This window comes from Syngnathus scovelli, chromosome 3 (assembly GCF_024217435.2).
Source record: "Syngnathus scovelli strain Florida chromosome 3, RoL_Ssco_1.2, whole genome shotgun sequence".
Classification (NCBI taxonomy): Eukaryota; Metazoa; Chordata; class Actinopteri; order Syngnathiformes; family Syngnathidae; genus Syngnathus; species Syngnathus scovelli.
Window position 1 is genome coordinate 14,936,071 of NC_090849.1, and position 24,858 is coordinate 14,960,928.

At 43.7% G+C, this 24,858-nt stretch overlaps 2 protein-coding genes across 3 annotated transcripts; one reads left to right on the top strand and one right to left on the bottom strand.

Annotated features, from left to right (window-relative positions):
- Nucleotides 1-25: 25 nt before the first annotated feature.
- pold2 (polymerase (DNA directed), delta 2, regulatory subunit) lies at nucleotides 26-5,747 on the top strand. Its single transcript, XM_049762639.2, has 11 exons — nucleotides 26-480; nucleotides 591-823; nucleotides 1,134-1,255; nucleotides 1,591-1,714; nucleotides 1,790-1,904; nucleotides 2,170-2,368; nucleotides 2,629-2,709; nucleotides 2,799-2,956; nucleotides 4,854-4,981; nucleotides 5,054-5,155; nucleotides 5,394-5,747. Exons 2-11 carry the CDS (start codon nucleotides 601-603, stop codon nucleotides 5,552-5,554), a joined length of 1,413 nt encoding a protein of 470 aa, XP_049618596.1. The 5' UTR covers nucleotides 26-480; nucleotides 591-600; the 3' UTR covers nucleotides 5,555-5,747.
- aebp1b (AE binding protein 1b) lies at nucleotides 5,688-24,551 on the bottom strand. Of its 2 annotated transcripts, none has more exons than XM_049762637.2 (22): nucleotides 23,886-24,551; nucleotides 21,776-21,946; nucleotides 21,634-21,702; nucleotides 20,748-21,368; nucleotides 19,813-19,887; nucleotides 19,264-19,329; nucleotides 18,971-19,054; nucleotides 10,446-10,517; nucleotides 10,231-10,340; nucleotides 9,932-10,071; nucleotides 9,761-9,845; nucleotides 9,529-9,673; nucleotides 9,369-9,457; nucleotides 9,036-9,159; nucleotides 8,700-8,896; nucleotides 8,453-8,629; nucleotides 8,168-8,328; nucleotides 7,601-8,094; nucleotides 7,357-7,496; nucleotides 6,947-7,046; nucleotides 6,699-6,865; nucleotides 5,688-6,624 (listed from the first exon to the last, which is right to left on the bottom strand). In XM_049762637.2, the coding sequence occupies exons 1-22, from the start codon at nucleotides 24,088-24,090 to the stop codon at nucleotides 6,241-6,243; spliced, it is 3,876 nt and encodes a 1,291-aa protein (XP_049618594.1). In that variant the 5' UTR covers nucleotides 24,091-24,551; the 3' UTR covers nucleotides 5,688-6,240. The 2 variants fall into 2 exon arrangements, with proteins under 2 accessions (XP_049618594.1, XP_049618595.1); XM_049762638.2 differs by having other exon boundaries at nucleotides 21,634-21,696; nucleotides 23,886-24,550.
- Between the last annotated feature and the right edge of the window lie 307 nt (nucleotides 24,552-24,858).

Consider the following 24,858-nt stretch of genomic DNA (forward strand, 5'->3'; position numbering starts at 1 on the left):
ACACTATATCACACTATCAAGGCGTTGGTTTAATTTTTAGCAAATGCCGACGTTCTAATGGGAGTTTATTTTTTTTCTTGCTCATTAACGCGTCTCGCGAGAATATACAAGTGACCGGAAAGACGCCAAACAGAAATGTTCCTAAGGAAAGACTCTCTACTTAGTCTACAACTCCTTCCAAAAACACAATTCACTTATTCAATAATTATGTATACTGACATTTGTTTTGGTGTAGAAATACACTGCATCCTAACTTTAAGCGCTACATTTTTCAGGTTTTCTTTTTACCAGAAGAAATTGTGTTGTACAAGGCCTATTTGAATAGTTAGCCATCGGCGGTTACGTGAGATTAATCTCTATAGTTACAAAACATCTCTAGTGGAGCGGGCATTTCGCGGCAAACTTGCGCAGCAATAACAAACGTCTCTACAGAATTTAACGCGATTTGGTTTTTAAGTCTTATATTACAAGACGACTAAGGTAAGAGATGCCAAGTTACATACTTGAAAATAGTCACATTCGAAAGCGTTCTGTTATTTTTTTCGTTTGCAAACCTCATTGCTTTGCTAACACCGATTTAACTTCATTAGGACAACCGTCATGTTCTCCGACCTGAGCGCGCGGAAAGACGGCTCCTCTCTTCTGTGCCATCCTGCCGAAGACCTGGCACCCGTGTTTGAGAGAGCTTCCACGGCCTACAGTCCATGCTCGGAGCGCTTTGGAGTCGGAGAACGGAGTTTCAGTCGTCAGTATGCTCATATTTATTCAGCGCGACTCTTGCAGATGAGACCTTTACTCACGGCAAAAGCTCAACAAAAGTGGGGTATGTGTTACATGACTGAATGCACTAGCACATACACTGCAATGTTTCTCAATATATGTTCAGCCAATTTAATTAGTTTACATTAGAACATAATCTTACGACATACCAAACAAAAATATTACAAAAACTGGATGCACAGTTAATTAAGTACCATTTGTCATGAAGCAGAAGAGTATTTAAATGATTGATGAACCAAGATACATTACTTGCACAATATCTCAGAGCACACTAGTGGATAATCACATCTATGATGCATGCAGTGTGATTAGTGTAATAAGTGCCCTTTTTTTTTTTTTTTTTTTTTTGGTAGGATCAAATGTGCTTTCCCGGAAACTCTGTGATCTTCAGACAGGTGAACAGTGTTGCATTGTGGGAACTTTGTTCAAGCGTATGGACTTGCAGCCATCCATCCTAAAAGAGATAAGTGAGGAGGTTAGCACTACCGTACATCAAATCACCACTAGCTACATCTGGGTAGTATTCCTAGCACCTCACATTTTATGTTATGCACTTATTTCAAAATTGATTGAATTATTTCTCCCTGATAATTATGGACACAGCACCCCAACAATAACAGCCAAAAAAGTTCATTTGAGGTTTATTTTCATGCCCAAGAAAAGATTAATTAAACAATCCCATTTTGTAGCAAGGCAAATATCAAAATGAATGAATACTCTCTGGATGAAATGTATAAACCAGATGCAGATCTAAAGAGCTTCAAGTCGTTGTTTGTCATGACTCATTTTTCTCTATCTTGTTGTCTCCAGCACAACCTATTGCCCCAGCCTCCACGAGTCAAATACATCAGTGACAATGATGAGCTGATTCTGGAGGATGAGCTGCAGAGGATCAAACTGGAGGGCAAAATTGACAGAGATAGGTGTGTCACAGGTGAGGGATTTTGTTTCACTTTGCTCGATGTCATACAAACGAATCAAGTACCTCATCCATTGCTCTTTTCTGCAGGCAGTGTTATCGCTGTCTATGGAGCTGAGAGGAATGACGGGAAGTTCACAGTGGAGGACTTCTGCACAGGTGATCTCCCTGCACAGACTCTGAGACCTGCGCTTAATGCTGATAGGTAAACACTCAAAAAAATACTCAAATCCAGTTTTAAGCCTTCTGTACAAAGATAAACGTGAAATGCTACTCAGCAATTCAGCCGTGTTGATCAGTGTGCGGGATTCTGCATTTACTTTTTGTGTGTTGCCTGCAGCATGCAACTGGTGTAGCTTTGACTCCAAACATTGACTTGCATTGCAACAACACTGACGTCGTTTGGCTTGCCTTAGATGATACTGCTTTGGTCTGTAAATGTCCATTGATGTGTTTGTTTTTCTTTTCAGATTTTTGCTGCTCGTCTCAGGGCTGGGTCTCGGTAGTAGTCATGCAGACAGCATGCTGGGCCTACAACTGCTGGTTGACATGGTAACAGGTCAGCTCGGTGACCAGGGGGAGCAGAGCGGAGCGGCGACAATATCGAGGGTCTTGATGGCGGGAAACCTCCTCAGTCCAAACACACAGGACAAGGATGCCGCAACCAAGGTGAGTCATGCATGAGTCGCAGCTGCACACCACGTAGCCCGCATGTGGCAAAGGCATACGCTAACATCTTTGTTCTGTAGGTGGCGATATATACGTATATATTTATTTTACACTGTTTTCTAAGTGTTAAGTGATAAAAGGCTCGGTCCGCTCTCTGTGTCACGAGACGGTTATAATGTTTTCCTCTGTCAGTCTTAATACATAACGGTTTAAGTCAAGCAATTGCTGTTTTAAATATAACTTCCTGTTTGTGTGTTTAGGCAAAGTACCTGACCAAAAAGACTCAAGCTGGCAGCGTGGAGGCCATTCGCTTGTTGGATGAGCTGCTTCTGCAGTTGGTGGTGAGATTCCCTACAGCCCCCTCGTGCCCTCTTTTACTTAGAGCTGCTTGTTGACTACTGAAAAACTTGTTACTCTCCTCTCCTTCAAGGCTTCTGTTCCAGTGGATGTGATGCCCGGCCAGTATGACCCCACCAACTACACACTGCCTCAGCAGCCTCTGCACCGCTGTATGTTCCCCTTGTCCTCTGTCTACCCCACACTGCAGTTGGCATCCAACCCATACCAGGCCACTGTGGATGGAGTGAGGTGAGGAACAACAGCATGCATATACACACACTTTCAATTTTGGTTGACAGAATGATTCAACTTCTAATAGCTCTTTGAAAAGTACAAAAAATATCATTTTCAGAAAGCTATATTGCAAGAAAGCCCAGCTATATACCGATGAATGTGAACCAAAAAAGGTATATGGTGTCCCTCGCCACTTCACACTTCACCTTTCACAAATGTGCTACTTCGTGGGTTTATAAGTGACGGGAGAACAGCCTTTAAATACACGTTGATCACGCGGGGCGTGTCTCTGAGCAATGTGCGTCACTGGGGACAAGCGTGGGAAGCGCGGCAGCCAGCCTGTCACGAGCGAGGCAGGACACCCACGCGCAACACGGACTGTTAGGAAAAAAGCACTACCCAGGAGTCGGTACAGCGGCCATAAACTTATAATACACCTATGCCCTCTAGCGGCCAACAAGAAACACTACGTGTTGGAAATTTCAACACTATCATCCATCCATTTTCTGAACCGCTTAGTCCCCACGGGGGTCGCGGGTGTGCTGGAGCCTATCCCAGCCGTCAACGGGCAGTAGGCGGGGGGACACCCTGAACCGGTTGCCAGCCAATTGCAGGGCACACAGAGACAAACAACCATTTGCACTCGCACTCACACCGAGGGACAATTTGGAGTGCTCAATCGGCCTACCAAGCATGTTTTTGGGATGTGGGAGGAAATCGGAGTGCCCGGAGGAAACCCACGCGGGCCCGGGGAGAACATGCAAACGCCACACAGGTAGGGCAAGAGGTGGAATTGAACCCGCACCCTCCTAACTGTGAGGCGGATGTGCTACCCAGTGTCCCACTGAGCCACCCTATTTCAACACTATGGTGTTTAAATTTCCAAATAATGTACATACCGTTTGTACTTTGCGGAATTTCGTTTATCGCTGGTGGTTCTGGTACGCATCTCCTGTGAAAAACGAGGGATCTCTAATGTATAAATATATAAAACATTTTAACTCAAATAATGGAACCTACCAACTAGATATAGTATGTACTTGAATTTGCAACTTGAAACTTGCGTCATGATCTTGTTCGAGTGCCATTAAAACTCTGCTGATCTTGGCAAGTTGTATGGATTCCTCTTGCCTTGAACTCACGATGAACTCTTGTGTCATGGCTGAGAAAGTTAACCAGCTTGCCCATCTCCGTCTTCGTCATGCTCAGCTCATTCTACTTACTTCTGCAGCCTGATAGATGTAAGTGGCATGCGACTTTGACTAGACTTTGAATCAAGGAGTTGTTGTGCACGCAGCGGTTTTGGGGTCAGGGGAATCGGAACTTGCCGACCACGTTTTTCTGATAAGGATCCTTGAAGCATCTGCATGTTTGTCCTCCAAATCCAAGAACGCTCAGTCTACGTCCTTCCCTGGACCAGTCATATCTCTTCCTAAAAATGCTGATAATGAAGCCTCATCCACCTGTTTTCAGCCATTCAAGGAGGCTGTCATGATATGCATCACTGCCTCCTACTCTTGAATTGACATCTCATACCCTAATCCAGAAAAAAAAAAACACTTGAATTTAGAGAAGTTGATTGATGGTGTATCTCACTTGTACAAGCCTAGAATGTATGCTATAATGTTATATTATTATTAAAAAAAATGAAGGAAGATATAGGTGCAAAAAATAAATCTAGTTGTGATTAAAAAATGTACTAAAAATGTGTTGATCTCTAGAATGGGTGCTTACCTTGCCTATCATTCTTCACTCTTTCCAAAAGTCTGAGTTGTATTAGCTGGCATACTCTGCCAATGAAAAGCATCTTTGAAAAGGTTTGGGCGTTGCTTAATCAACCACATTTAGTAAGGCTGTGTGCTGCAAGAAGTCCCTATGAATTTTCTGAAAGTTACCTTTTTCTTCCATTCAGGTTCCTGGGCACCTCAGGTCAGAATATCAGTGACATTGAGCGCTACAGCAGCATGAATAGTCATCTGGAGATTCTGGAAGAAACACTCCGATTGCGACACCTTGCTCCTACAGCTCCCGATACCCTTGGTACGACAGGCTTTTTGCACTTTGTAGAATAATCTCGACTGATTGATGCAATATCTGTGGATTGTCCGTTAGGTTGTTACCCGTTTTACACGAAAGATCCGTTCATCTTGGAAGAGTGCCCACATGTTTACTTCAGCGGGAACGCTCCAACGTTTGGGTCAAAGCGCCTAACAGGTTTGGGTGAATTTACCTACCCAATGTATTAAAATTATTTAATGTATTATATTGATTACTTTGACCTTTGTAGGGCTGGAACCAATACATTACATTTTCATTCATTTTAATGGTAATTTGTTTTCAAGAAAAGTAAGTTACCATTCGTCACGCAGCAAACGTAGCGCTACAATAAGTATTTTTCCCCTTCTTCTTTGCATTGCTTTAGAAATTCAGATTAATGCTTTCACTTCACCAGGTGCTGATGGCCAGGAAATCCTTTTGGTGACTGTGCCAACATTTCACAGCACCCAAACAGCATGTCTTGTCAACTTACGTACTCTTGAATGCGAGCCAATCAGCTTCTCGGCCTTTTCTGCGGGTGACGACGACGACAGTGAGTTGAACATCAGCCACTGAGGGTAGTGAAGTCAGCTCACACGTATTCAGTGGGACACTATTGTGAGGTTTGCCTGAGTTGAACTGCATTCATCTATTGTAAAGTGTGTGTTTTTTTCACAGAGGATGATTCTGTAAATAATTACATCTTGAGTTTAAAAAAAGTTGTTTTTAATGTGCAACTGCAATAAAAAAAAAAGAATAACAGACTGAATATAGTGTCAGAAAGATGCATCATAAACAGAAAAGATCATTTGTCAATGAAGAATCATATTTTCAAGTTTTATACAGTTATTGAAGATTTTAAAATGCAGACGTGAACGTTGATTACTCAAAGGTTTGTTTCCACCAAGCAGTACAGTTTGTCAGTTCTGTTCAGTTTCATTTCCTTTGTAAAAATACAAAAACACATTCATACAATACCAATTGGTGTTCTGCAATATTGTGTTTGTGATGAACTACATACTGTACATTTAATTGGCACTTTTACATGTGAATTTTTAGAACCATTTTTTTCTCATCTATGATGCATGGCACACTATTGAAGTCATCGCCGTGTTGCTGTGATGTCAAGCTATTAATGTGACAGACATATTTCCAGCATATAGTTCACTAACATTCAACCATCATAAACTGAACTGTAAAGCTTGGTTGAGCGGAGGATTTCCGGATTGATGTAACTCAGGTGTGAAAGCAGTGAATTTGCTTTAATAAGCATCAATCTTGTACTCATAATTGTAGTCCAGGGAGTCAGTGAAGGCACCGGGTGTCGATGATTGTCCCTCCTCTATTAACCATGAGTCGTACCAGGGTGTGGTGGTCCCAAGCGTTGTGGGAATTGTGGTAGTTGTTGGTGGCAGGGTAGTGGTTGTCGTCGTCGTCGATTGCAACCGCATTAACCTCTGCTGCCGGAGGCGTCTAATACGAGCTATTCTGACTCTCCTCAACTGTTCCTTGCTGAGTCGGGAATTTTGTAAGACCCCAACATTGCCATTAACCACACGGCCATTGCTGTTGATAACAGGGGGCTGGACGATAGTGTTGCCATGGCTGACCAGGCGGATTGGCTTGTTGCCATTGAGAGCCAAAATCTGTGGGCAAATGGAAAAATACATTATTTCCATTTGATGCCAAAGTACCATACTGTTGTCGCATGCTGACTTGCCTGTTTGATTCGGTCCCAGTTGGACTTGACCAAGTTGAAGCTGCATGTGGTCGCTCCTGACTGGTATCCCACCACACAAAGTTTGGTCAAGGAGGAGAAGCCCTCAGCTTTGGCCGTTACACGGTACTCGCCAGGATTTAGCAGCCGCCAATAATCTCCGGTTGAAGCTACAGTGAGACAATGGGGAAAAAATGTTGGCTTCAACCACAAATGTGGCCCTCATATGTGATTTGTGAATGTGATCTGACTTGTGGTGATGTCGTGGTTGATCCCGTCTACAGACACGGTGGCGTTTGCAAGTGGGTTGCCCTGCTCATCCTTCACTATACCTCGAATGCCACGATGAACCTATGCACAAAAACAGTTCAATTAGCCTCACATAAAGACATGACTATATACTAGTTTAAGTAAGGCCTTGGACATCTTATGACCTTTGCAACACATACTAGTTGGTGAACTCTGATTCGGTGGAAAAAACATCTAACATCCACATACATCTAATAGAAGCATTGCAGCCAAGAAAAATCTTACAAAATTAAAATCTTTCAGATGTAGAGCTGTGCTTTTAACAAAAGAGAATAACTCACTGGCCCTGACCACAGTTAACTTAAGAAATTAATTTCTTCCAAATAGTTTGTTGACAGTGTATATGTCCAACCTGCTCCATGAAGATGAGCATGGCCTCTCGGTTCTTCTCCCACTCTCGCTGCAGCTCGCTCTCATGAGGGAACTTATCACAGCCCAGGAAAATGGACAGCTCCAAGCAGTTGGTGTGCAGATAGCTAAAGTCATTCATGCCTGAGGAGGGAGAAAGAGACATTATTAGAATTTGGATCTTGTGTGCTTGCACAATAAGTTAAAGGTGGAGACAGCAGCCATCGAAGCTGCTGGTCTCTACTTACTTCCTGTGATCGGCTTCCATTTGGCTCGATTGATGATCCCGTGCACCCCTGCGGTGACGTCCCCGTGGCAGGACCCATGATAATTCCGTGTCATAGTCAGATGTGTGGATGAGTAGGACACGGCTAACCACCTAAAGAGGGATTCATCCGCGATCTCTCGCAGATCTTCCCCAGACTCTGCATAATGGTAGCCGCCACTTCTCTCCCTGTCATCCTCCTCCTCCCTGTGGTCGTAACCATGGTGGTAGCTGGGATCGTAGCCATGGTCATAGCCTTCGCCATGGTCATATCCTTGGCCATGATAACCTTGGTTGTGGTCATAGCCTTGACCGTACCCGTGGTCATAACCGTGTCCCTGGTCGTAGCCATGACCTTGGTCATAGCCATGCCCTCTCCACTCATGATCTGGATAGCCTCCATTTCCCCGGTCTTGATCTGGCTCCTCCCGGTATCCGTGTCCCCACTCGGTCACATCAAAGCCCTCTTCTTCATACCTGTGTGAAAAAAAAATTGAATGAAGAGGATGTTTACAAAAATGATGCCCAACCATGAGTCGTAAGGTCGTACTGTCTCTTCTTGCGGCTGTGGGGCACGTCCTCAGCAGGCTTTTTGGTATATAAGCTGTCGTATGGGTAGGCCACAAATGACTCACCACCCTGAAAGTTTGCCCCCAACACAAATGGGTGGCTCTCCATCCAAGAGATGATGGCCCTGGTTTCAACAGCAATCTGGGATCATAAATGTAGGTCAGTACTTCTGATAGTGTTTAGTCCACCAGAGAAAGACCTATTGGATCTAACGGACCACCCACCGATACATTACTTCAATTTTGAAGAAAACCATGACACTTACCGTGCTGTTTTGTAGAAGGTTGTCGGGTATGGCAACGTGGTGGTTGGGAAATAGTTTGGGCACCATGCCTCTTTCTTCTGCATCCCACAGAATGCTGTTTAGATCTGGAAAGTTCTGGAAAATGTCAAAGCCATCATTGGTAAAGTGGCCGGTGGTCCATCCACTCAGCTCTGAGCCCTGCAGCAAGGAGAAAATTCCCATCATTCACCATTCCCAGGCATCTCCTAGAGTCATTTTTTTAACTCACTGCTTGAAAAGCTTCTTCATGTCCGTCGGGGTTGAGTGAGGGCACCAAGTGAATGCGTATCCCGTCCACGAGCCGTTGAGCTCGGGGGTTTCGGTCTCTGTATTCCTTGCACAAGTATTGCATGAGAAGCAGGATCATTTCCCGGCCCACTGCCTCGTTACCATGGAGACCTGCTGTGTAGCGTATCTCCGGCTCTCCTGCACAGAATGCCAGAGATTTAAAGTTGTCCATCAATGACACAATCTGGTGTTAAATCCCAAATCAATTCCATTTAAACTACTGGAAACCTCAATTTGAACTTTTAACATCAGACTGTTTTCTCCAAGCCATGTTTACCTATTTCATGCTCCGTTGGATTGCCTGAGATCACCATGGCCATGATGTCCAGTCCCTTGGAGCTACGGCCCAGGCTGTAGATGTTGGTAATTTGGGGGCACTCATCATTCACTGACTTCATAAGCTGAAAAACAGATAGAAAGGCACACTACTGTTTTTTTTCTCAACACACAACTCATTAAACCAGCCATAGAATCTCCACACAATTTGTCCTGTTCACGGGCCAGCGGACTTTGGGCCAAAGGTGGCCTGCACCCTGGTTAGGATTAGGTGATCATTAAATCACAAGTTTCAAATAGTGAAAAAGATGCTTTGATTTAACAAGATACTCACTGAAACCATTTCTGAGTAGCTGTGATGCTTAAACTTCAGATAATCTACTGGAGTCACTTCATTTTGCCTGTACTGGGCAGTATCTGGGTCTGAGTGAGCAGGAGAGAATGAAATGAATGCAATGTATGTACATATGTGCATGTGTGTGTGTTATGCCCACCAGGCACTGGGCAGCCCAGAATCTCCAGTCTCATACACAGTGTGCCATTCCAGCTTTGAGGGATGATTCGAATGTAGCGGGCCACTACAGGCTCCGCCAGCTGGTTTAAGACTGGAGTGTCTTTATCACTATTTCCAAAAAAGAGCTGGAGTGAGGAAAAGGAAAATGAGATTAAAGAAGTGGAATAATACATAAAATGGTAGGATTTGGGAAAGTTGTCAGGTGAGCTCACCCAGTCAGCATATCCATCATGGATGGGTGTCCAATCTCTGCTGTCATTGCTGAAAGCCAGGAAGTATGATGTCACAAAGTCACTCCTGCAATGGCATAAGGGATATCCATGAAGTGAAGGAGGCCCGTGGGGAGAGAGTGGCAAGTGTTTTCACATGTTTTTGTGTCTCACTCATTCTGCGAGTCTCGACCCTGAGTTATGACTCCTGTGAACTCAGTATCAATCCGAGCGTCAATCTCGAACCAGTGGACTTTGTCTTCTGAGTTTGCGCACCATGCTCCGCCTCGAGAGTTATATTCATCATCTGAGCCCTGGAGCCGGTGAGACGGGGACAAGGTTGCTGCAAAGTCTTTGTTGAGTTATTCATTGAACAAGTCCTTTTTCTGCACTTAATTGTCTAAAGTGTGTTTCCAGACCTGAGTGGAGGTAACTGATGCCTGTGCTGTGTGCACACGCTGACTGATGTGTACCTGCATGTTGAGGCGTGCCCTCTGCGGTGCAAAATCATACTGAGACGTCGAGGAGGCGGAAAGCTGGTCTGGCTCAATCCGATGGGACTCCATCCCCAGGGGAGGACATTCTGTCATAGGCGCGCACACAGCATAGAATGAATAGTCATAACAGTATGTGGAAAAAAAGAAAGCTCACATGATGTTTTGCAGACTGTGGACAGCATTTGACTTACTCTTTGGTTCTTTGAAGACACGTGGTCTGTTCCTGGCTCGCTCCTCGGCCTCCTTCAGTTTCTGTGCTCTCTCTGGCAGGGGTCAGAAAAACAGTCTCAAAAAAACAAATTCCACAGAATTGGTCCCAAACCTCCCCTTTCTACTCCGACCAACAAGTCATCAGGGGAATCATCACTGTTTTTGGAAATTACTTGAGCCAAAAGTCTTCATGAGGAGAAAAGAGCAGTTGTTTTGCTGGTCAAACTAAATCTAAAATTAGAATTGCATTTTAAACTGAGATTTTTCAGATCCCTCTATTTTGGTAAGTCTTACTGATTTTAACTTGTCTTTCCTTTTTATTTTATTTTATTTTTTTATTGTTTTTAAAGAAACACATTCTGTCACAACTCATCTCTGGTTGCTTTACACTGCGTGCTAAAAGTCCCTATGATCGTGAGCAGCAGGGGGGGGGGGGCCCCATTTCAACCCCTTACACTGAGTGCCAAGCAGGGAAGAAATGGGTATCATTGTTATAGTCACTGGTATGACTCGGCAGGGGTTTGAACCCACAACCTCCCAATCTCAGGGCGGACACTCTCCTCTTAGGCCACTGAGCTGGTAAACACTTGTATCGTAGTATAACACTTATAGTCGTTTTTAAATAACGTGTATACCTATATACGCCTAAATATTGTTATCCAATATATCTACTGCAATTTCACATTAGATTGCTGGTTTGAAATTTGCTTTTAATATTATTTTTAATAAACATTTATGTTAAAACTTGTCCGGTGTTTTATTCCTTGTTTCTTTATTCGCCAATTAAAACATAAAAATCAGCTTAATCATGCTTTATATGACAATATGTGTAGGTACACCTTCAATAGGTACACTACACAAGGTTTAAAATAAATAAATGAATAAATAATCTTACCGAGCAAGAGCTCGAGTCACTAGTCGGCTATTCCGCTCGTGCAACCATAAAAGCAGATATGTTCCATGCACTGAGAGTAAGGCTTCCATAGGGTAGTGGTCAGTACTCTGGGCTTCCCCCCCCCACCCAGCGACCCAGGTTCGAATCTCAGTGGGAAACAAAAAAATTTTATCGTTGAAAATTTGCAACACAGTTGCTCGTGTAACCATAAAACCATATATGTCCCATGCACTGAGAGCAAGGCTTCCATAGGGTAGTGGTTAGTGCTCTGGGCTTTCACCCCAGCGACCCAGGTTCGAATCTCAGTGAGACCTAAAAAATTTTATCATAGAAAATTTGCAACACAGTTGCTCGTGTAACCATAAAACCATACATGTTCCATGCATTGAGAGCAAGGCTTCCATAGGGTAGTGGTTAGTGCTCTGGGCTTTCACCCCAGCGACCCAGGTTCGAATCTTAGAGCTAGGGTTAGGGTTAGAGCTAGAGTTGGGGCTAGGGTTAGAGCTAGGGTTAGGGTTTGAGCTAGGGCAATGGTTAGAGCTAGGCTTAGGGTAAGAGTTAGAGCTAGGGTCAGGGTTTGAGCTAGGGTTAGAGCTAGGGCAAGGGTTAGGGTTAGACCTTGGGTTAAGGTTAGAGCTGGGGTTAGAGCTAGGGTTAGAATTAGAGTGAGGGTTAGATCTTGGGTCAGGGTTAGAGCTTGGGTTAGGGTTAGAACTAGGGTAAGACCTAGGGTTAGGGTTAGAGCTTGGGTTAGGGTTAGAACTAGGGTAAGGTTAGAGCTTGGGTTGGGGCTAGGGTTAGAGCTAGGGTTAGGGTTTGGGCTAGGGTTAGGGTTTGAGCTTGGGTTAGGGTTAGAGCTAGGGTTAGAGCTAGGGTTAGAGCTTGGGTTAGGGTTAGAGCTAGGGTAGGGTTAGGGTTAGAGCTAGGGTTGGGGCTAGGGTTAGAGCTAGGGTTAGGGTTTGAGCTAGGGTTAGGGTTCGAGCTAGGGCTTGAGCTAGGGCTAGGGTTAGTGCTAGGGTTAGGGTTAGAGCTAGGGTCAGGGTTTGAGCTAGGGTTAGGGTTAGAGCTAGGGTTAGAGAAAGGATTAGGGTTAGGGCTAAGGTTAGAGCTAGGGTTAGAGCTAGGGTTAGAGCTAGGGTTAGGGTTAGAGCTTGGGTTAGGGTTAGAGCTAGGGTTAGAGTTAGGGTTGGGGTTAGGGTTAGAGCTAGGGTAGGGTTAGGGTTAGAGCTTGGGTTAGAGCTAGGGTTGGGGCTAGGGTTAGAGCTAGGGTTAGGGTTTGAGCTAGGGTTAGGGTTCGAGCTAGGGCTTGAGCTAGGGCTAGGGTTAGTGCTAGGCTTAGGGTTAGAGTTAGAGCTTGGGTTAGGGTTAGAGCTAGGGTCAGAGTTTGAGCTAGGGTTAGGGTTAGAGCTAGGGTTAGGGTTAGAGAAAGGGTTAGAGCTAGGGTTGGGGCTAGGGTTAGAGCTAGGGTTAGGGTTTGAGCTAGGGTTAGGGTTCGAGCTAGGGCTTGAGCTAGGGCTAGGGTTAGTGCTAGGGTTAGGGTTAGAGCTAGGGTCAGGGTTTGAGCTAGGGTTAGGGTTAGAGCTAGGGTTAGAGAAAGGATTAGGGTTAGGGCTAAGGTTAGAGCTAGGGTTAGAGCTAGGGTTAGAGCTAGGGTTAGGGTTAGAGCTTGGGTTAGGGTTAGAGCTAGGGTTAGAGTTAGGGTTGGGGTTAGGGTTAGAGCTAGGGTAGGGTTAGGGTTAGAGCTTGGGTTAGAGCTAGGGTTGGGGCTAGGGTTAGAGCTAGGGTTAGGGTTTGAGCTAGGGTTAGGGTTCGAGCTAGGGCTTGAGCTAGGGCTAGGGTTAGTGCTAGGCTTAGGGTTAGAGTTAGAGCTTGGGTTAGGGTTAGAGCTAGGGTCAGAGTTTGAGCTAGGGTTAGGGTTAGAGCTAGGGTTAGGGTTAGAGAAAGGATTAGGGTTAGGGCTAGGGTTAGAGCTAGGGTTAGAGCTAGGGTTAGGGTTAGAGCTAGGGTTAGGGTTAGAGCTTGGGTTAGGGTTAGAGCTAGGGTTAGAGTTAGGGTTGGGGTTAGGGTTAGAGCTAGGGTTAGGGTTAGAATTAGAGTGAGGGTTAGGGTTAGAGCTAGGGTTAGAGCTAGGCTTGGGGTTAGAGCTAGGGTTAGAGTTAGAGCTTGGGTTAGGGTTAGAGCTAGGGTCAGGGTTTGAGCTAGGGTTAGGGTTAGAGCTAGGGTTAGGGTTAGAGCTTGGGTTAGGGTTAGAGCTAGGGTTACAGTTAGGGTTGGGGTTAGGGTTAGAGCCAGGGTTAGGGTTAGAATTAGAGTGAGGGTTAGGGTTAGAGCTAGGCTTGGGGTTAGAGCTAGGGTTAGAGTTAGAGCTTGGGTTAGGATTAGAGCTAGGGTCAGGGTTTGAGCTAGGGTTAGGGTTAGAGCTAGGGTTAGGGTTAGAGCTAGGGTTAGAGCTAGGGTTAGGGTTAGAGAAAGGATTAGGGTTAGAGCTAGGGTTAGAGCTAGGGTTAGAGCTAGGGTTAGGGTTAGAGCTAGGGTTAGGGTTTGAGCTAGGGTTAGGGTTAGAGCTAGGGCTAGGGTTGGGGTTAGAGCTAGGGTTAGGGTTAGAGCTTGGGTTAGTGTTAGGGCTAGGGTTAGAGCTTGGGTTAGGGTTTGAGCTAGGGTTAGGGTTTGAGCTAGGGTTAGGGTTTGAGCTAGGGTTAGAGCTAGTGTTAGGGTTAGAGCTGCGGTTAGGGTTAGAGCTAGGTTTAGGTTTAAAGCTGGGGTTAGGGTTAGAACTAGGGTTAGGTGGTGTTCGTTTTTTTTCAAAAAAAACTACCATGTATGGTAGTTTTTTTTTTAAATGGTAACGCTTTTTAAAAAAAAATGGTAGTTTTTTTTTTAAACTACCATGTATGGTGGGTTTTTTTTTTGAAAAAAACTACCATGTATGATAGTAATTTAAAAAAAAGTGGTAACGCTTTTTTTTTTTAAATGAAAACGCTTTATTTTTGAAAAAAAAAAAAGAATCTACCATACATGGTAGTTAAAAAAAACTACCATGTATGGTAGTTTTTTTGTTAAAATAGTGGTAACGCTTTTTTTCGTTTTTTTTAAACTACCATGTATGGTAGTTGTTTTTTTGGGGGAAAAAAAACTACAATGTATGGTAGTTTTTTTTTTTTTGAAAAAAAATGAAAACGCTTTATTTTTGAAAAAAAAAGAAACTACCATACATAGTTTAAAAAAAAGCGTTACCATTAATAAAAAAAAACTACCATAAATGGTAGTTTAAAAAAAACTACCGTGTATGGTAGGTTTTTTTTTTGAAAAAAAAAAAAAAAAAAAAAAAAACAGCTTTAACCCTAGCTCTAACCCTAAGCCTAGCTCGAACCCTAACCCTAGCTCTAACCCTCACTCTAATTCTAACCCTAGCTCTAACCCTAGCTCTACCCCTAACCCTCGCTCTAACTCTAACCCTCGCACTAACTCTAACCCTAAGCCTAACTCTAACCCTAAGCCTAACTCTAACCCTAACCCTAGCTCTAACCCTAACCCTCACTCTAATTCTAACCCTAACCCTAGCTCTAACGCTAACCCTAGCTCTAACCCTAACCCTCGCACTAAATCTAACCCTAACCCTAGCTCTAACTCTAACCCTAAGCCTAGCTCTAACCCTAACCCTAGCTCTAACCCTAACCCTCACACTAACTCTAACCCTAACCCTAGCTCTAACTCTAACCCCAACCCTAACCCTAACCCTAGTTCTAACCCTAGCTCTAACCCTAACCCTAGCTCTAACCCTAACCCTAGCTCTAACCCTAACCCTAACCCTAACCCTAGCTCTAACCCTAACCTTAATCCTACCTCTAACCCTAGCCCTAACCTTAGCTCTAACCCTAACCCTAGCTCTAACCCTAACTCTAACCCTAGCTCTAACCCCAACCATAACCCTAGCTCAAGCTCTAACCCTAATCCTACCTCTAACCCTAACCCTAGCTCTTACCCTAACCCTAGCTCTAACCCTAACCCTAGCTCTAACCCTAACCCTCACTCTAATTCTAACCCTAACCCTAGCTCTAACCCTAACCCTAGCTCTAACCCTAACCCTCACACTAACTCTAACCCTAACCCTAGCTCTAACTCTAACCCTAACCCTAGCTCTAACCCTAACCCTCACTCTAATTCTAACCCTAACCCTAGCTCTAACGCTAACCCTAGCTCTAACCCTAACCCTCGCACTAACTCTAACCCCAACCCTAACCCCAACCCTAACCCTAACCCTAGCTCTAACCCTAACCTTAGCGCTAACCCTAGCTCTAACCCTAAACCTAGCTCTAACCCTAGCTCTAACCCTAGCTCTAACCCTAACCCTAACTCAAGCTCTAACCCTAACCCTACCCTAACTCAAGCTCTAACCCTAACCCTACCCTAACCCTAGCCCTAACCCCAACCCTCGCTCTAACCCTAACCCTAGCTCTAACCCTAACCCTAACTCAAGCTCTAACCCTACCCTAACCCTAGCTCTAACCCTAACCCTAGCTCTAACCCTAGCTCTAACCCTAACACTAACTCTAACTCTAACCATAGCTCTTACCCTAACCCTAGCGCTAACCCTAGCTCTAACCCTAAACCTAACTCAAGCTCTAACCCTAACCCTACCCTAACCCTAGCTCTAACCCTAATCCTAGCTCTAACCCTAACCCTAGCTCTAACCCTAACCCTAGCTCTAGCTCTAACCCTAGCTCTAACCCTAGCTCTAACCCTACCCTACCCCTAGCTCTAACCCTAAGCCTAGCCCTAACCCCAACCCTAGCTCTAACCCTAACCCTAACTCAAGCTCTAACCCTAACCCTACCCTAACCCTAGCCCTAACCCCAACCCTCGCTCTAACCCTAACCCTAGCTCTAACCCTAACCCTAACTCAAGCTCTAACCCTACCCTAACCCTAGCTCTAACCCTAACCCTAGCCCTAACCCTAGCTCTAACCCTAACCCTACCCTAACCCTAGCCCTAACCCTAGCCCTAACCCTAGCCCTAGCCCTAACTCCAACCTTAGCTCTAACCCTAACCCTAACCCTAACTCAAGCTCTAACCCTACCCTAACCCTAGCTCTAACCCTAACCCTAGCTCTAACCCTAGCTCTAACCCTAACACTAACTCTAACTCTAACCATAGCTCTTACCCTAACCCTAGCGCTAACCCTAGCTCTAACCCTAAACCTAACTCAAGCTCTAACCCTAACCCTACCCTAACCCTAGCTCTAACCCTAATCCTAGCTCTAACCCTAACCCTAGCTCTAACCCTAACCCTAGCTCTAGCTCTAACCCTAGCTCTAACCCTAGCTCTAACCCTACCCTACCCCTAGCTCTAACCTAAGCCTAGCCCTAACCCCAACCCTAGCTCTAACCCTAACCCTAACTCAAGCTCTAACCCTAACCCTACCCTAACCCTAGCCCTAACCCCAACCCTCGCTCTAACCCTAACCCTAGCTCTAACCCTAACCCTAACTCAAGCTCTAACCCTACCCTAACCCTAGCTCTAACCCTAACCCTAGCCCTAACCCTAGCTCTAACCCTAACCCTACCCTAACCCTAGCCCTAACCCTAGCCCTAACCCTAGCCCTAACTCCAACCTTAGCTCTAACCCTAACCCTAGCTCTAAACCTAACCCTAACCCCTAACCCCTAAACCTAGCTCTAAGCCTAGCTCTAAACCTAACCCTAGCTCAAACCCTAACCCTAGCTCTAACCCTAACCCTAATCCTAACTCTCAACCTAATTCTAGCTCTAATCATAACTTAAAACCTAACCCTAGTTCTAAGGAAGTGTATGGTTATATGGTTACACGAGCAACTGTGTTGCAAATTTTCTATGATAAAATACTTTTGGTACCACTGAGATTCGAACCCGGGTCGCTGGGTTGGAAGCCCAGAGCACTAACCACTACCCTATGGAAGCCTTGCTCTCAATGTATGGAACATGTATGGTTTTATGGAGCAGCTCACAAGCGACTAGATGCCATCACAACACGTTGTGTACACGAACACCTAGCAAAGTACAATTTAAAATGACACTTTCGAAGTACCCAAAGTTAAACTTACAAAAGAAAACCCATAACAAATAAAACTTACACAAGAAGAGCCCTAACGTGGTACTTGACAGCTGTCAGTGTCAAATGTAAAATGTAAACAAGGACCATGTGAAAATTAAGTCAATGCAATCTCCGGTTAGAATATGTTATTTTGTAGGTATTAACAAGTAGAATAGTTTTAAATTAGTCACAATTATTTAGGCAGATAATTATGGGCTATTTTGGTACACTACACGAGGTAAAAAAAATTATAAAATAAATAAATAAGAAAGTAGCGATTCACAATGGTGAACAAATATTTTGAGTGAACCGTCGATTCAGTTCACTTAAAAGAACTGGAATACACATCGCTCGTACAAAACAGTGCAAGTCGAAATAGCCCACTGGTTAGTGACTCAGGCTCTTGCTCGGCAAGTGCTTGGTTCGATCCCAGGTGCGAGGAAATGTTTTTGTTGTGCAATTATCCCTTTATTTATTCTCTTTTTTTTTATAACCTCGTGTAGTGTACCTACACACATTGTCATATAAAGCAGTTAACCAAAAGCCTGATTTTTATGTTTTAATTGGCGAATATAAAAACAAGGAATAAGACGCCAGACAAGTTTTAACATAAATGTTTATTAAAAATAATAATATTAAAAGCAAATTTCAAACCAGCAATCTAATGTGAAATTGCAGTAGATATATTGGATAACAATATTTAGGCGTATATACACACGTTATTTAAAAACGACTATAAGTGTTATACTACGATACCAGTGTTTACCAGCTCAGTGGCCTAAGAGGAGAGTGTCCGCCCTGAGATTGGGAGGTAGTGGGTTCAAACCCCTGCCGAGTCATACCAGTGACTATAACAATGGTACCCATTTCTTCCCTGCTTGGCACTCAGTGTAAGGGGTTGAAATGGGGCCCCCCCCCCTGCTGCTCACGATCATAGGGACTTTTAGCACTCAGTGTAAAGCAACCAGAGACGAGTCGTGACAGAATGTGTTTCTTTAAAAAGAATAAAAAAATCAAATCAAATAAAAAGGAAAGACTGTTTATGTGAGAGCTGACTGTATTGCTCAAGGTTCAAGGTCAGTGTTCCATTCAGCTACATTATAATAAACTTTTTCCACTTTAAAATGCCTCGTAGAAATTATTACCAATTACCAATCTAAACTTGCAGTGACCCCCACTCTGGAGTCATTTCAAATATGATAAGCAGCGACTTTACCAATTTTGACGCCTTTATCACCAAATGAACAATATTTTAGCAATGCCATCGCTACTAAGCTCGATCCACTGAAGTCATGTAACAAATTATGGGGGAAAACCTTTTTGGTTAAATGCAAAAAAGTCCATCTACATAGTGGCAAATCACATCTGTATTCGCTTATGAGGGGAACGTGATCTAGTGGGAGGGACCATGCTGTTATCTGCTATTACTTTTGCACTTGGGTCACAGGCCATGTTCACTCTGGCAAGCACAGTATCATATGTCAAATCGTCTGGCATGATGCTGTTAAATAAATAACAAAAAGAAGAAAAGTTGGAGTCCTACCTCTCTCTTCTCTCTCCCTTTCTTTTCGTGCTCGCTCTCTTTCCTTCTCCATCCATTTGTCATCAGTTTCACCTTCCTTTTTCCCTGCAAAAAAATTGAAAATGGAGGATAATTGAGCTTTATTGAACCATTGCATCTCTGTGTATGCCATTAGGATTCACCAATTGGAGAAAAAGCTTATGTTTAAGCCAAGAGTTATTTGGAAAGTCACTGTCCAGACAGTGCTTCGTATGAAGCACTTATTGGTCATGGAAAGTCAGTGTGTGTGTGTGTGGGGGGGGGGGGGGACGTACTCATTCCGTATTCGTCGTATTCATCGTACCAATTCTCCTCAAAGGGTGGAGTATTTGTCGTCTCTTCTACAGAAAAGATAAACAAACATGAAATTGTTTCACATTTCTTGGGATGACTCCATTTCTGTGATTTATAGAACGTCTCAACCCGTCAACCACAACAACTGTTCTCAATTTGGATGAATATAAACACTGTCGTTTAATAGTTCAATCTTCCCTTTAAATTTATAGGAATGATAACAAAGTTTTGATCAGACCTCAAGATTGAAAAAAAAACCACTATGGAAAATTTGGTCTGTGAGGCATGCAACCACGAACCACCCCCTCCTGTCTGAAAAGTAGGACAGCCTCACTTTAATGTTATTCTCATGTGTTGAATTAGTCATTATTACTCAAAGTTTTCAACCCTACAACTCAGACAGAGGCAATATCGACTCTATCTCCACGGCCAGTCCAGAGTCGAGGGCCTCGACTCCTTGAGTGTTCATCCCATGCTGATCGACAAGTGGTCGTTTCACCTCTTTGGAATGTTTGAGTGTCAGCAGCTACCTGGGAGAGTTTCGACTTTGATCTCGGGGCTGACTTCTTCACCATCTGGGAGTGGAGCTTTTTCTGGCACCGCGACTGCAGCAAGAAAAGATGAAATCAGAAATCCAACAACTAAAAAAAGCCTAATGACAAAGTCCTTGATTCCTCCTTGTTTACTTTACTTGCGCTATTAAATCTGTGAGGGATTTAATAGCATTACTACCATTTTTTCCCCAAATACTTTAGCATATTTGAGTTACCATCCTATACAGTGCACTTGGTCATAGTAAGAGCTCAGTTTTATATATGGAAAAAGTCCTGCTGAAGTTTTAACTTACTCTTAAATCATTTATCGCAGTTAATAGCGTAACAGTTATATAAAAAGAACTGAACTTATAAGGGGCACACATGCATCACACATAACCTACTCGCACATAGACACTCTTTCGATCCTTGTCGTCACACTCGAGATTACAAAAGACTGAGCCAAAACAGGTTTAACTTTAACCGAGACAACTTTTTTACCTCAGCCCCACTTAAAAGACTTGCTTCATCAAAGTTCTCTTCTTTTGGGGCTCACTGTCAAGGATGATGAATGTCACGAGTTTGACCAGGTGTAACCTTTCACATTCATCTCCTTGTCACTGGGTGCATCGTCAAAATAAACTTGCATGTGCAAGATGCTTCTGTTTCTCTGTAAATAGTTTGGCAGTCAGTCAGTTTTCACGTGTGGAAACCAGTCAGGCAAAATCTCCATCTATTTCCTATTATAGTGTTGTTGAAGATGGTCTTAAATAAACTGACATGCCCCTTATATCCGATTCTACCCTAACATGCCCAAAGCATTGGCCTGAATTTGAAGGTTTTTTTCTTCCACCATTTTGTTTACTCTCCGTCCACACACACTATATTCCTTGGAAGTGACGAATAAAGAAGAAAGAAAGAAGCAGACATACATGTGGAATCCCAGTAATCAATGTCATCTGTCCTAGTCTTCTCATCCACCTTTGGGCCGGCGGGTGTTGGGTCCACCTCTTTCCAGAAGATTTCATAGTCATCGGTCTCAGTCGGAGATGGATCGTTTTCATCTGGTTTCCAGTAGTCTTCATCTGTGCCCGTTACTGGAGGTTCTTTCTCTTCTGGTTTCCAGTATTCTTCTTCAGGGTCCGTCACTGGTGGAGAGGGGTCTTTCTCTTCTGGTTTCCAATATTCTTCTTCTGGGTCCGTCACTGGTGGGGAGGGGACTTTTTCTTCTTGTTTCCAGTATTCTTTGTCTGTGTCTGTCACTGGGGGAGGCGGGTCTTTCTTCACTGGTTCCCAGTCAAAATCATCCTCTGTCACTGGAGCAGGCGGGTCTTTCTTCACTGGTTCCCAGTCAAAATCATCCTCTGTCACTGGAGCAGGCGGGTCTTTCTTCACTGGTTCCCAGTCAAAATCATCCTCTGTCACTGGAGCCTCTGGATCTTCCTCTTCTGGTTTCCAGTAATCGTATGGAAAATCGGTGACCTCCGAGGCTGGCCTGGATGGAGTGGGATCAGCCTCCCAGTAGTCATCTTCTGGCTTCCAGTAGTCATTGTCTGACAGGAACAAAACACAAAGAGACCCAATCATTTTACAGATCCCTTTATTTTATGCTACTTTTTAATAACATGCTGATAGATTACATTAATTTGAATGGTTAAACTACTAATTGGTTTGGAATATGTAGTAAAAAAAAAGTTAGACTTTAGCCGAATTTAGGGATGGGTGAGTACCCATATCGGTGCCGATGCCACCCTTAGTTGAAAGTTTGAAAATAAGTGTTGAGGGATGTCATTGCTGATGATGAAATGAGCAATTTACCAATGTCAGGGTAGGCGTAGTCGGTGTAAGGCTCAGGTTCTGTGGGCGGTTCTGTTGGGATAGCTGAAGGTGGGACATAGACACAAAGTCAACAACTTCTCATTTACATACGTCTCGGTACAAACCTGGCTCCGAGCCTGACCTGTTGTGGTGGGTGGAAGCGTTGTTGTTGTTGTTTGTCTGTCCTTCTTCCTCCCTTTCTTCTCTTTGGGTTTCTTGGTGGCATTGGGATCTTTTGGCTCTTTGTTCTTTTTCTTGTCCTTTTTCTTCTTTTTGCCCTCCTGCGGTGCTCTTCTCACTCTGCCAAAATTACCTGAAGATATGAATGTATGAAAATTTAGGGATTTAAAAATAATCTGGTATTGCCCAACAATAAATGTAAACCTTTAAATGCCCTCTTTAGCTAATTATTTGTGAGCTTATGCATTGAGTGATTTATTTTCTGCATCTTATAAAATTTCTGTGAGGGGGTGTCTTGGTGCAGTATTTGCCAACCTTTATTAATTTATTTGACATCAAGTGGATGTAAAATGTCTAAATATCTTTGTTCAGATGTCAGATTTTTGTTGTAATAAATTACATAAATATTTTAAAACGTGCCCTTTCTCTCTCCAAGAGGGGAAAAACATATATAACTCAAATCATTTGCACAAGTATGCACACCCGATAATACATGGGATCACTTTGTATTCTAAATGAACCAACAACATTCAAACTCGTGTTAAGGGACTCAGCACACCCACCTGCCACCGTTTAAAGTGCTTTTGGTATAATCCCAAATCAATTTCAGATGTTCTTGTAGGATTATCCTCACACGACACTTCCCCTAACCAAAAGAATACCATTCCGATAGTGAAGCATGGTGTTTTGTTTTTTGCAATGGGAACTCGGGCATTAGACAAGGTGGAGGGAATTTTGAACGGTTTCAAAAAAAGAGTCAGTGTTAGCAGAAAACTGTTAGGCTTCTGGTAGATGGGGTGGGGATAATGACAGGAAAAGCCTACTGTGTGTGAATGTGTGTGTGTGTGTGTGTGTGGGGGGTAATCTGTGGCACATTTAAAGGTGGGAGGTATATTCTTACGAACGTTTGGAAAATTTGAAAACAGCAACCATATGTTATAGGTCACAGTAATGGTGAAAAAAAAGTTTTGAAATAATTAATAAACATAATCTCGTTCAAAAATCTGGCATTTTATATATATATATATATTATACATCCATTTTATAGTGACAGGCATTAATATTAAATGACTGCAGAATCTGAATAAATTAAGACCAAATCACTATTATTTCAGAATTACTTTTTTGGAGGGGATTATGCTGTGAGAATTTTGAAATGTATGTGCCTCGTCTCAATCAAGGTTGGAAAACCATAGTCTAGACAGCTAAACTAATTCAGAGCTCAGCAGAAGTTCATCAGTATTTCCTTCAGGCCAGAGACTACATGCTGCTCTCAGACACTTCCATGGAAAAACTTTCTTTCCATGAGCCACACAGTTTCAGTCACACAAATCCCACCAGTTTAACAATAAATACATCACCAGCACCTCTGCGACATCTTCCCCACTGAAAGGTACAGCCATTAGTGGGAGGCATTAAGCAGCTACTTGGGCCTGATGTGTATTACATGTGAGGCTCGTCTCTTCTTTGACTCATATGTCCTGAGTGTTTAAACATGCTGAGTAAAAAGCAGCAGAAGCATTGGAATGCATTGCTCTTACTTGTCTTTGTGCTTCAAAGTAGTCAAAGCAGTAGTGATAATGTTTTTATAAATAATCAGGATGAAATTTCGATTAATCTGTTCAAGTTTTAGTTTAATGAAAACAAATACTCTATTTTATGAAGCGTGCAATTCATGACACTTTTTATACACAGCATCGTAGATCAATATAATTGCTCAGGGTAGTCCCTCAGGTATTTTTTGCTGGTCATGTCATACTTTTGAGTCAGTACTTGTTGCTGGGCAGAATTCCAATTGCTCACTTTTCAAGTAATGCCAAAATTGGCATATGTCAGCCACGCGCATATGTCAGCCACGCCCACTAGATTGTTTGAATGGCAAAGTGGAGGAAAGTCAGTTTGACACATGCAAGACAAACGTTACACATAAATTTTGCAAAGGGATCATAAAAGTGAGGGAATTATAAAATACACATTCAATGAAAATGAATGCCATCTGCTGGATCTGGTGGGGCACTGCCCCTACTGCCCCTTGTGCAGTACCACTGGATCTACTTTCAAATGTTACTGACCTGCCTCTACTGTGGCCTCGCTGCTGATGCTCTCCACTTGCCCTTCACTATTTTGAGGCTCATCCTGAAGAAGATCCCCTTCTTGCTTGTCTCCTTCAGGGTGCATCAGGGACACAATCCCCCCAGCGCTCTCCCCTTGTCTGGGGGTCAGCAGGCAACAGAGGGCCAGCAGCGCCGCAGACAGGAGCACAGTCTGGCTTTTCATGCCTGCAGCTCTTCCTATTGGAGAATCCTTTTAATTTTCTTTGGAGCTTCTTTAATCCGCAGCTTTATCTTTAGCAGTTTATCCAGCAAGTTTTATATTTGAGCCTTCCTTCCTGTGTGGAGCCCCAGAGTCAACCAGACTCAGACTGGGCTTGACAGAAGTGGAGTGGGATGGGGGTAGGGATAGCGGGGAGGGAAGGAGGTGGCTTAAACAGAGACACCCGAGAGATAGACAGCAAAGCGGACATTCAGTCAAATGAAAAGCTTCGTTTCAAAACTGCCCTGCTCCGGTCAGCTGGAAAAAAAAACAGCGAGAGGGAGGAGGATCGCCGTAACCTGCTGGACGTGTCGCAACAGGTGCGAGGCTCACCCGCGCAGAAGGTGGTTGAGGGAGGCCAGGTAAAATAAAAGCTTACTGCACACTGGTGCATTTAGCACAGAAAGTAGCAGGATGAACGTCTTGTTTCACTCCAGTGGAGAGCCATCAGCAAGTGCAGATGAGACTCCCCGTCACTGAATTCCTTTTTTTTTGGGTGGGGGGTGGGGGGGGGGTATTAGTGGGACTACAGGGATTGCGTGTGTATTTTCACAAAACCATAAATTACCAAACATCAGAGCAGGGATTTATAGTAAATGAAAACAGACACAGGGTTGAATTATTTTTTCACTACATTTGGAAATGGATGTCTGGTCTCTGTCACTCTCTCCCACCCAAGAGGCCATGTCGACTCTTACCACACTTGGGAGGTGTTGCAGCCCAAAAAAGGAT

Bases quoted from the DNA above. Each gene is read 5' to 3' on its own strand.
- pold2 (XM_049762639.2), top strand. From the start codon at position 601: ATGTTCTCCGACCTGAGCGCGCGGAAAGACGGCTCCTCTCTTCTGTGC. The intron at 1,256-1,590 runs GTTAGCACTACC...TGTTGTCTCCAG, and splicing joins TAAAAGAGATAAGTGAGGAG to CACAACCTATTGCCCCAGCC. The intron at 4,982-5,053 runs GTACGACAGGCT...ATTGTCCGTTAG, and splicing joins TACAGCTCCCGATACCCTTG to GTTGTTACCCGTTTTACACG.
- aebp1b (XM_049762637.2), bottom strand. From the start codon at position 24,090: ATGAAAAGCCAGACTGTGCTCCTGTCTGCGGCGCTGCTGGCCCTCTGT. The intron at 21,369-21,633 runs GTAAATTGCTCA...TGTTCCTGTCAG, and splicing joins CTACGCCTACCCTGACATTG to ACAATGACTACTGGAAGCCA. The intron at 19,055-19,263 runs GTACGTCCCCCC...ATTTTTTTGCAG, and splicing joins ATACGACGAATACGGAATGA to GGAAAAAGGAAGGTGAAACT.